Source organism: Branchiostoma floridae, chromosome 15, assembly GCF_000003815.2.
Source record: "Branchiostoma floridae strain S238N-H82 chromosome 15, Bfl_VNyyK, whole genome shotgun sequence".
Lineage (NCBI taxonomy): Eukaryota > Metazoa > Chordata > Leptocardii > Amphioxiformes > Branchiostomatidae > Branchiostoma > Branchiostoma floridae.
In genome coordinates, this window is record NC_049993.1 from 16911373 (window position 1) to 16922935 (window position 11563).

General features: G+C 41.7%; 2 protein-coding genes across 2 annotated transcripts; both read left to right on the plus strand.

Moving 5' to 3' along the window:
- Positions 1-2017: 2017 nt before the first annotated feature.
- On the plus strand, positions 2018-6578 carry LOC118431342. Its single transcript, XM_035842462.1, has 5 exons — positions 2018-2129; positions 3034-3121; positions 4374-4534; positions 5012-5175; positions 5906-6578. The coding sequence occupies exons 2-5, from the start codon at positions 3079-3081 to the stop codon at positions 6012-6014; spliced, it is 477 nt and encodes a 158-aa protein (XP_035698355.1). The 5' UTR covers positions 2018-2129; positions 3034-3078; the 3' UTR covers positions 6015-6578.
- Positions 6579-7870: 1292 nt separating this feature from the next.
- On the plus strand, positions 7871-11446 carry LOC118431345. Its single transcript, XM_035842464.1, has 5 exons — positions 7871-7921; positions 8755-8832; positions 9478-9635; positions 10101-10264; positions 10432-11446. The coding sequence occupies exons 2-5, from the start codon at positions 8790-8792 to the stop codon at positions 10538-10540; spliced, it is 474 nt and encodes a 157-aa protein (XP_035698357.1). The 5' UTR covers positions 7871-7921; positions 8755-8789; the 3' UTR covers positions 10541-11446.
- The last annotated feature ends 117 nt before the right edge of the window (positions 11447-11563 follow it).

The window sequence follows — 11563 nt, forward strand, 5'->3', positions numbered from 1 at the left end:
GTTTTGTTTATTAAGTGTTACAGGCGACCGAAACACGGTAGTTCACCTTTATCCACATGGCAACCTATATCCGTTATTTATAAAACGAGATATTTAGGGATATCTAGTCGGCTGGCATTGGTTTCAAATTGCAATATTTTCATAGCATTCCAGTCTGAAACACTCGTCTGTCGACTTGATATCCCTAAATACTCATGTTCTATATACAACGGATAAAGGATACCCCGCGGATAAAGGTGAACAAGCATTAACATGTCTTGTCAAAGGAAAATAAGTCCTTGTCTATGTGTGTGTGGAAGATATTCTAAGCTTCAGTCGGACGGTATGCTCGGTAATGTCCCTTTGGGGCCCTGATTATTCGCCTGGTTTCGGAATATTTATAACCTTTCTTTAAAGAAAATTGCACAAAAGTTTGATTTTCAGTACTCATAACATTTTGAATATCGAAAGAAAATAAAAAAAAAAACCCCAACAAAATGGATAGTCAATTGAATTCAAAATGCTGCCAGCGATATTACGCAGAAATTCCTATTTATTAAGATTCTTGTACGTGCCAAATTTGATGGTTTTAGACAACTCTGTACAATCGGTCTGATTTTTCAGCTATGCCGCTGGATTAAAGGAGTAAATATATTCCTCATCTCCTTTCTGAGATAGATTTCCTAAAAAAATATTTCCTAAAACACATGTATTATACCCTGTTATTATCGCTTGCAGGATGACGTCATAACGGCTGAAAACCGGTTCTTAAGTGATGTCCCTTTGTCCTCTGCTCTCACCTTTGCGTGCCTGCGTGACACACCTTTCTGTCCCCCGGGGTCCGAGCTAGGTCTGTGAGAGGCGATCAGCGTACGCCCAAACGGGTATTTCCAAATGCGCTGAAATCTTCTGTGCCTGTTGTGTTACCGATCTTGTGCCCTTGGGAAAGGCACTTTACACGACTTTCCTCACTTCACTAGTGAAAATGAGTACCTAGCTTCGGCTCGGGCCGTCCTTCGGATAGGACGTTAAATGGAGGTCCCGTGTTTGGGGAGAGCAACACCCCAAGAACGTTAAAGAACCCGCCACATGTGCGAACATCTAGTCGAGCGGATCAAACCATTCCGGCCAAAAATAGGGCTAGGGAATCTCCCTAGCAGCCCTCGTAACCCCTACTTCGCCTATTGGGTCAGTTAGTCCTCACTCATAGTGAGCAATTGGGCTGGTCTCAATCATGATGTTTCTGACCTAGGGCGAAGAGTTGCTGTTACAGTTCCAATCATGTAACCCGTAACCTTGAGTGGCCTTCAGGCCTTGTTACGTCGTGACCATTGAGTAAAAAAAATCTTTCAATTTTTAACTGCCAAATCGAAAACATAGACTAGGACGTGAAGACAGCAAACATGCATGCCGTATATAACAAAAAGGCCTAGATAATGAAATACCGGGACTTCTTAATTCCTCCATGTAATGATTATGATAACCCCCTAAAGTATGCCTACGCTCGTATACATTTATTGTATCATAACAAAACGTATCATAAAAATATGACAAGTTTGTCCAATTAAGAATTCATGATGATAAAGAACATTCCACCCACATAGTCATAGATAAGATGTTTTCGCAAAACGACTGTCATATTTACTATGAAAATAGAGAAATCGGTGAACTGTCGATAGGTTATTACTGGATAATAAAGTTCAAATTATTTGTAGACAGCGAAGTGATTTTGCTCAACTTTCTATAAAAGGACTTCGATATTCACATACAGACAGACAACTTTTTAAAAAGAAATTCGTTATTCACATACAGACAGACAACTTTTTAAAAAGAAATTCGTTATTCACATACAGACAGACAACTTTTTAAAAAGAAATTCGTTATTCACATACAGACAGACAACTTTTTAAAAAGAAATTCGTTATTCACATACAGACAGACAACTTTGTAAAACAAAAATTCTTTATCCAGACACAGACAGACAACTTTGTAGGCATACATGCAAGACAAACTTCTCTTTTCTTGACACTGATTGGTGCATGCAAATGAGCCTAGATAATTGCCCGTTGCGGCAGGTGTAGTCTGATTTTGGTGAGTGTGTGTGAGATCATTCTCCTGTACACCTGCGGCACAGACGGGTCGTTCTAAAGGTAGGTCCCAAATCTGCTTTACACTTTCTTCAATTTCACGTAACAAACAGTGAGGAAATATACGTACGTTGGTTGATACGGTATTTTGCACAGCTACATCATCCTTGTTTTGTGATAGCGGATTTTAGAACGGATTCAGGACAAATCTCAGTGGTCGCAGAGGGAAAACCACGCCTTTCCCGCTTAACGTTACCACCGGGGCTATTTCTACCGGCTTTGCTTACTTCTTTATGCACAAATTAGTTGTTAATCATGTTGAAAATGGTTGTAATAACCAGACAAAACTGTACGATTTGTTCTGTAAAGGTTTACATGTTAAAATTAGGTCACCTAAATCCTCGGACCTGTTGTCTTGGTGATAAATCAGACGATGTTTTGTACGTGCGGAATTCTCGTGGGAAAATTATATGATTCCATTAAGATTCTATTCTACTAACATTTACCTACTTTTATGTGTTAAAAGCTTTCGTGATTTGTTGACAATTTTACGCTTAAGAACACAGTAAAAATTACCGGACCTTGACACACTTTTTGTGACGTTAACAATGTATTGTCCTTGTAGTGTCCTTGTCTACTCATTTTGTTGAAAATTTTATGTATTTTGAAGCTTAACCAATGTACCTCTCTTCTATTCAATCTTTACATAATAATACATATTAGAATATATGCATATGCTATGTCTCATATGGTATGATTTTGGCGATGCATTGATGTTGTTCTGGATGTGTAATTATCGATACAAAGGTTGCAACTAAAGACTACGTGCAAGTAACCTTGTTTTTCAAACGTCCCAATATGTAGAGAACAGTCCAGCAAGCATAATAGATGTACTCCCGAAACTCTACTGCTATCAAAACAGTTTTTGCTCTGAGCATTGAACTGACCATGTTTTTTCTATGTACAGTTTATCTGAAGTACCAGCGGAAGACTTCCTAACTAAGAAACCAACATGAATACCCTAAGCGTTGTTGTTCTTCTGAGCTTCGCTGCATGTAAGTACAAGTTTTACTGTCTTCCTGTTAGAAAGAAAAAGAGAAAAGAAGGAGGAAGTAGTCTTAACTCAAGGGCCAATTAACCTCTCTTTTTTACAGCAGACAAGGCTGTAATTACCAAACACCTGTCGCCACGAAATTTGTTTTATTGTGCTCTTACTAAAATCGGCACATATAAATTGGAGGCTGACCGGTCCGGCCTGTTTGATTATGCTCAGTGAGTCATTGTTTACCACGGGAAGAAAATAAACCATGGTTACCGTCTAAAACAGCCACACCCTGACCATGAAACTAGACAACTTCCAGATTTACAAACATTAGGGTTGATATGTTTGATTTTCAAAACGGTAGCTGAGTCATTCTTTTCCCAGATAAAACACACACCGATTGTCGTTAACATAGCCACGCCCTAGAAATTACAGCGTATACAGATCACAATAATAGGGAAAGCAAGAAAATCGTTATACATTGTAGCAAAAAAAAAATTAATCGAACGTGATTGGCGATTTTTTATCAATCGTTCCTTTGGTGACCGTAAGATGATGATGCTATGATACGTTGAGCTAAGTCATGGTGACTGGCGCAACGCCATTTAGATAGAGAATAAGGGTTGGCTGGATTCAGGTTGGCATATCTCAATGATCTCTGTCCAGAGTAAAGTTGTCAATGTCGCGACGCCGTATGTCTAACATAAAGAAAACTTTCTATTAAAAAGGCAAGCGAAGAGAAAAGTTGTCAAAGTATCTTTTCTTAGTACAGCGTAAACATGTGTGTGTGTGGGTGGGTGGGACAAGCACACATAAATAATTACGTTTAGATCGTTGCCATGGCTATACGTGACGTCACAAGAACCAGTTGAACAAGTGCAGTAGAGGCACCATGCGGTTACAGCAATATCTGCAATAACCACAGAAATGGGCAAATCTTGCATATAGTGTAAAGTGGTGTACTAATGGCCCTAGCGGCCACCAGTTATAAAATTAATATTCATAGATTTACAATAAGCAGCTGGATAAGTTTTGTAAACGGAAATACATTTCAGGCATTAGTAGTATCCACTGACAGTATTCACCGACGAGAGACAGCGGATGTTGTCGGAAACGTCAGTCCGTTCACTGGCCAAAGTTACCCTGGACCGGTAACCTTTGATGTTTTTATTATTGATACCTGGATGTCGAGTCGATTCAAGTGGAAATGAGTGCCTAGCAAGTACCAAAACGATTAATGGGAACGTGATTTTATTTTTTTCCAGACGCGGCCAGCCAGGCGACCGTCAACTGTTTCCAGTGTAAGACGAACGTCGTGGACTCCGTTATCGGCGGCATCACCAGTGATAACCCGTGCCTGACCACGGCGAACAACCCCAACACCACCGTACAGACCGCTACATGCCCCACCACAAGCAAGTGCTACGTAAGTACAGTACTGTTAACGTTAATTACGCATACTATACAGTACACATGGCTATGTGTTGAGGATATGTTATGCGAGGTGTTAAAGTAAAGCAACTGTACCACACCACTGTAGTTATTTTAGAAATGCTTCAGTTGACTTTAGTATTACTTGATTCGTGATAGATAAATTAGATAACGGTAGATGGCTAGCTACCAAGGCAAATTGATAGATAGATACTTAGATAGATATATGAATATACATTGTATCTGAGGAAGACTCTCAGAGCTAGACACATGACTATCATGATCAGTCCAATACTAGGAGCTTCTGAAGGATTCCCTGTCACTATGGAAAGCAACCCTCACAGTCGTCAATACCATGGCACTGGCAGGCGTACATATCTCTGTCTGACAATAATTGGTCCATGAACCATTGAAGGACCCTTACAAATGTTATATGCTGATCGACACTGACATATTACCTCTCGTCCCCCAGACCAAGATCCGCACGGTGGCGCAGTTTGCCTTCTCCATCGAGCGGGGATGCTGGGACAACTACGACGACAAGGACGGAGCCGCCAACTGTGACGCCAAGGTTGACGACGGCTGTAACGGCGTGCTGAAGACTGGTACCTGCTTCAAGTGCTGCAACACAGACAAGTAAGGATCACTCACTCACTCACTCACTCACTCACTCACTCACTCACTCACTCACTCACTCACTCACTCACTCACTCACTCACTCACTCACTCACTCACTCATCTACTCACTCATCTACTCACTCATCTACTCACTCATCTACTCACTCATCTACTCACTCGCTCGCTTGCTCGCTCACTCGCTCACTCACTCACTCATTCACTCACTCACTCACTCACTCACTCACTCACTCACTCACTCACTCACTCACTCACTCATCTACTCACTCACTCACTCACTCACTCACTCGCTCGCTCGCTCACTCGCTCACTCACTCACTCACTCACTCACTCACTCACTCACTCACTCACTCACTCACTCACTCATTCATTCATTCATACAAACATACATACATTCATTTATTTTATCTTCATTCTTTTATTCCTTCACCAACCATCCACTCATCTATGTGTCCGTCCGCCACCCTTCTAGTTTTCTTTCTTTCATTCGATCAACCATCAATTCATTTATTAAACAAAGCCCTACACGAATCACGGTGGTTGAGACGAGACTGTTTACGTCTCAGGGGCCTTCACCTTTGACATTTTACCCACAATTCCTGTCGTTCGCACATGCGTAGTCGAATCTGCGAAATAGATTTTTCCAACAACTTTTATAAGATCAAGCGTCGTGACTTCTAAGAACAGAAGTATCATACTTAATATCTTTATATTTATTCCTTATTTCCAGGTGCAACAAGAACTTCGCCCAGCTGGCCGGCGTGAAGAATGGCGTCAGTGGGAGTCACGTGGTGTCTGTGCTGGCCCTGCTGCCCGTTGCCATGGCAATGTTCTTGTAGAAATGCGGATGCGCAAAATGGCTTCATGATCAGTTGTACATGTACAAGTAACATTCTACGATTGAAATGTTGATAGTTTGAATACCGCTCGTTTGTGGGCACTGTTCTTAGTCATAGATCATCACAAGCAGCATGTTAGACAGGATTTTAAGACAAGAGAAGTCCACAATGAATTTAAAGTAGTCAGTAAAATTCAGTATCATTATTTTATACGTCTTTGTATTTATCAACATGATCTGAGCAAATGTCTGTAAGTTGTAACTATTTTATGCCTTTTACTAATTTGAATATATGATAACGATTTACAATCGCAAAAAAGTATCACAAACAATAATATGCACTACAAGTTTTTAACAAAAGGCAGCGCTGCTGCACAGTCGAATGAAGTATGTTTGTTGGGAGATCTGACAATCGTTGAGCACCGAACATGCGGAAGACATTACCTGTGCAAATACGAGTATATCTACATGTATTACCTTAATCAATATCTAATGTTACTTTATCGAATGATGCTGGGTTAATTAAATGCTGGAATAAAAGCCTTGACTATTATGCAACATGAAATTTCGGTACTTTGCCTGGTTCAGAGTGTGTGTGCTCGCCCACGCGCGCGCGCGCGCGCGTGTGTGTGTGTGCGTGTGTGTGTGATTTTGACTTAGAAAGTGTATGTGTGTGTCTGGGTCTCGGTGTGTTTCTGTTTATGTTATTAAGGCGGTTACAAAAGTTTCACCTCCTTAGTGTTACACATATTAAAACAATACACATGTATTTGCAGGGGGAAAGGAAAGCCACGGTGGCTTACCAAGAATCTCACTCGCTTAATGCTAGTTATGCATCAAAATTAAGTAATCGAATAGCGGTCATAACAAATTATCCGGACAACGCTTAACGTTAAGTTTAGAAGGACCGGAAACGATTGACAGTGAATTGTAAGGATTGCAAAAGTTTTGAGGACGAGTTCATTAGATTGTTCTATTAGATTGTTCATGCATACGGCAACGGTTCTCTCCTCTGGGGTGAAACACAGGAGCACATGTACGCGTGAATTATGACCCCTTTCCTTATTTGGCGTTCTCGTATGAAACAACATTCCATTCGATTTCAAAAACAGAACTTCGAGTCAAAAACAGAACTTTCCATTACACACACATCATGTATATGTTCCCCTTCTTCAGAACAGTATGATTGTTGTCAAAATATGTGCTTTTGATGGGAGAGTCTGGCCCAACAATACAAGAAAACCGGTTTTTGGCCTTGCCTATAAAGAACACCATTGTAGTGACGTATTATTACACTTAGCATCACTCACACGTGCATATGTCAATATTGAGACCACGGGAGTACAAAATCTTATGAAGAAGATTATGCGTATATAAGTAACCAACTCTACATAAGGACCATTTGGCCATTGTTGTACAGTCAAACCTGTACAAGTGACCACCTCTACATAAGGACCACCTGGCCATTGATATACAGTCAAACCTGTACTACTAGTGACCACATCTACATAAGGACCACCTGGTCATTGATGTACAGTGGACTAGTCAAACCCATTAGTTTTTACCGCCTCTACTTAAGAACCACCTGGCCAATTTGACGAATTTTTTGTTATTGACAATCTTGTCTATGGCAACCGCTTGTCCACATAGACTACCCTTTGTCTGTCTCTGAGTAGTCTCTTTGGCCGGTTTGTATTGTATTTTTTACCTAAACTAACCTGTAAAAAAGATATGATTGTTTTTGACTTGCGTTAAAGAACTGAGAGATAACATTGACTAGTTCATAATCACAGGTGCCCAACGTTAAGCATCTAATGAAGCGTACCTAGTGTAGGTGTGGCCTTGCTCAAACCCAGACGAGCACACTTTGCTGTTCGCAGCGAACGAGGACAGAGCTGTTTCACCCAGGTAAGTTCCAGAACTTATCAATCACGTCAAGAACCATGAGAAAAGCGCAAGCTAAACGATAAATCATACCGTAGCCTTTTCAACTTGACCTTGGACCGTATAAGAGGAGGATACTTATTGATTTAGTTGTCAGTGTGGCGCCAAGACCGAGGCGGTGGGTGCTGGACATGCAGTGTCAGCCGTTATCGAATTTTCGTAGATTGAGTACTAATGTATACGTTTTGCTGTCGTCCTATACGTGATGTGACACGTGTCTGCATATTGGAACTATGAAATACAATACTAGTCGGTGTACTGTCGCTGTATGGCGTTTACCGTATAGTAGATATAGGGGTCGTAGTTTTCATGTCAACTGTTATGTGCCACGCATGAAGGACGCGCGGCTCTGTTTGAGCTCTTGCGCTAAAGGTGGTATCTCACTGCACTTGAATGAGCGGTGCGGCATTTCAGGGTTCGAAAGCTTTCTCAGCGAATTTCATACATAATGTACAAATTCTCTTATGTTTTGTGATATTGAGCTATCGTCTAAGTCATACTTTTTCGTATCATGCAATATCTAAGTCGTAAAATCGGCGAAGATAACACGTACAGTGCCTCAGTGAACGAACCCCGCAGTGCCGCATCGGTGTCCCAAGTGCAGTGATACCACCTTAAAAGTCTCGACCACTTGGGCCTCCTTTACACCATGGCAAACAGAGAGCGCAATGTGATGTGTGCATCCCTTGATTTTATTACTACGTTATATAGAATTATGTATTAGTATGATTTAAAGGCTTTTAACTGAGCAGTCACATCAATGTACTGATTGTATGTAAATACATTGTACATCACAGAGAAGCCACCGACACAAAGTCATCCATCCCACACCATGAAGTTGCTGGTAGTTGCCGTATTTCTGAGTCTCGCTGCATGTGAGTTTTTACTCTTATTCATCACCTTTTTTTTGCGTGTCGACCTTTGAGTACAAGTTGAGCACCGAAAACGCTGCGGCCCCATGTGCCCCTTTACCCTGAAGAGCAGATCCTCTGACAAGCATGACATTCTGATTGACCAGGGATGTTATTGTGTAACATGTGGCCACTGTTTATTTTTGAAAACAGACGAAAATCAATGCGTGCACGGATGTCATCCATAGAATTAAGTCAGTGTGGCCTAAGTATGACAAAGAAGGCCCGTACCGGTCGGACCGCCGCCGTGTGGTGACTGTGTGTTGGCTGAGTTCCAAGGATGGCAACGCCTAGAAATAATTCATTGACCTTTTTTACGAGATATTTATTGGAACCAAAAACTCTTTACGCCAGGATAGGCACGTTACGTCAAAACAGAGGAAAATTTCAAGCTTCTCTCCCAACGACATTTGCAATGTAGCGCTGATTCTGTCGCCCGTTGTAATTTTGTTTGCAATTGTTTTTTTAAACTCTTATCACAAATGTAGGTGAAGTCAAACAAGAATAGGTTTATATGGTTATTGTCGTGTCTGTTACAATCACATCGTTCTGAGAATATAACCATTTTACCGAAATGTTCACTGACTATTTGTCTCATGTTCTCTACAGACGCAGCGAGTCAGACGATCAACTGTTTTCAGTGCGAGGCGGACGTGTCCGACTCCGTCACGGGCGGAATAACCGGGAACAACAAGTGTCTCAAAAACGCCAATAACCCGGACTCGACTGTGCAGACCGTCACTTGTCCAGCTTCGTCACAATGCTACGTATGTTCCTCCCTCCCTCTCTCTCCCACATTCCTCTCCCTGTCATTCCCTCTTCTCTCCCTCTCTCTCTCCCTTTCGACAAACGTTACCTGTATTGGTTTCGTTGGCGTGCCGCGGATGCAGCCATATTGAGTCTTAAGGGAGTGATGCATGATGGTAAGGGTGTTGACATCGATTTTGATGTTTTGGTGACGTGGAATGTCGTGAACATGTGGCGCCTTGTTACTCTTCTCTTTCTTTATCTAACAGTATCTGTCTTTCCTTTCCTTGCCTTTGTCCTCCTTTTCTTTCTTTCTTTCTTTTCCTTTCTTTCTCCTTCCTTACTTTTCTCCTTTCCTTCTTCTTCTTTTTTTCTCTCTATCTGTGTCGTCTACCTTTCTTTCTCTCTTTCGGCAAGTTGTCACGTACAAATACCATATATACTGCATTGTCTTGTTCGAAAGCACAATCAAACATATTTTTCAGACAAAGATCAAGACCGTTGCCAGGTACGCTTTCTCCATCGAGCGGGGATGCTGGGATAACTATGACGACAAGGGGGATGCGGACAACTGTGCCAATGCGGAGGACAATGACTGTAACGGAGTTCTCAAGACGGGCACGTGCTTCAAGTGCTGCAACTCTAACAAGTAGGCTTCATCCCTTCATTCATTCATCCATTTTTTATGCATCCATCCATCCATCCATCCATCCATCCATCCATCCATCCATCCATCCATCCATCCATCCATCCATCCATCCATGGTTTATTAGTGAGATGAGTTCTTACAGATTGTTATCGTTGTTTATTTTACAGGTGTAACGCTAACTTTGCACAGCTTACTGGAGTGAAGAACGCAGCAGCCGGACTGCACGTGCTGTCAGTGATGGCGCTGTTACCGGTCGCTGTTGCCATGTTCTTCTAAAGCATCGGACTTAAAGTCTTAACCAGATTCCTCCGGTTGACGGAAAGTTACTAGAAATCGTTAAAATAGAGCGAATGATTATTACAGGTTGACGAATATCAAAACTGCATTGCTTTCGCTAGGCCCCATGGGCACCGCCATGTTTTTGAATTTGACATTATACAGCAGCCATCTTGGTTCTATTTCCGGAATCCATTTGACGTCAAGGTGGTTAATGAGTTGTGCGGACCCCATCACTACTGCATCTTTCCTGACATAATCTCCAGGCAGATTTACCGGTGCCATAAGATAGCATCAAAGCTGGCCAAGGAGTATAGCCGGCCAAAAGGAGTCAGTCTAGGTGCCGGACTGCCTCCTTTTGGTCAGCAATACTCCTTGGCCAGCTTTGATACCATCAAGGAGGTTGATACTATCTTTTAGCAGCGGTAAGTCTGCCTGGAGATTATCGTGTAATTCCAAACAAACGAATGGACATAATCGTTGACTGGAACTCCTTGTTACCAAGTAGTATATTGAGACCATCCTCAATATACACCTTTTAACAACGACTAAAATAAAAGGATCGGAGCAGATATTTGTAACTAACTTTTTTTTCCATTCGCGCTGTATTAACATGTGAGTCATAATGCAAATAATCGCAAAGCATTTTATCACAATGATATGTAGTATAGTTTTGTACCGCTAGGCGACCCTTCTGCACTGTCTGATGATGTATGTTTGTTGGGAGATCTCATACGAACGGACATGCGGAAGACACAACGTGTGCAGATACCAGTCTATCTGGTACTTTACATTATTTACGTTGCTGTATCATATTTGGGGGAATCAAATGCTGGAATAAAATCATTGGCATGGTGTGTGTGCATGTGTGTGTGTGTGTGTGTGTGTGTGTGTGTGTGTGTGTGTGTGTGTGTATGTATGTGTGTGTGTGTGTGTGTGTGTGTGTGTGTGTGCGTGTGTGTGTATGTGTGTGTGTGTGTATGTGTGTGTGTGTGTATGTGTGTGTGTGCATGTGTGTGTGGG

Coding starts and splice junctions, on each gene's coding strand:
- LOC118431345 (XM_035842464.1), top strand. CDS start 8,790: ATGAAGTTGCTGGTAGTTGCCGTATTTCTGAGTCTCGCTGCAT. Junction 8,833..9,477: donor ATTTCTGAGTCTCGCTGCAT/GTGAGTTTTTAC, acceptor TGTTCTCTACAG/ACGCAGCGAGTCAGACGATC. Junction 10,265..10,431: donor AAGTGCTGCAACTCTAACAA/GTAGGCTTCATC, acceptor TTTATTTTACAG/GTGTAACGCTAACTTTGCAC.
- LOC118431342 (XM_035842462.1), top strand. CDS start 3,079: ATGAATACCCTAAGCGTTGTTGTTCTTCTGAGCTTCGCTGCAT. Junction 3,122..4,373: donor TCTTCTGAGCTTCGCTGCAT/GTAAGTACAAGT, acceptor ATTTTTTTCCAG/ACGCGGCCAGCCAGGCGACC. Junction 4,535..5,011: donor CCACCACAAGCAAGTGCTAC/GTAAGTACAGTA, acceptor CTCGTCCCCCAG/ACCAAGATCCGCACGGTGGC.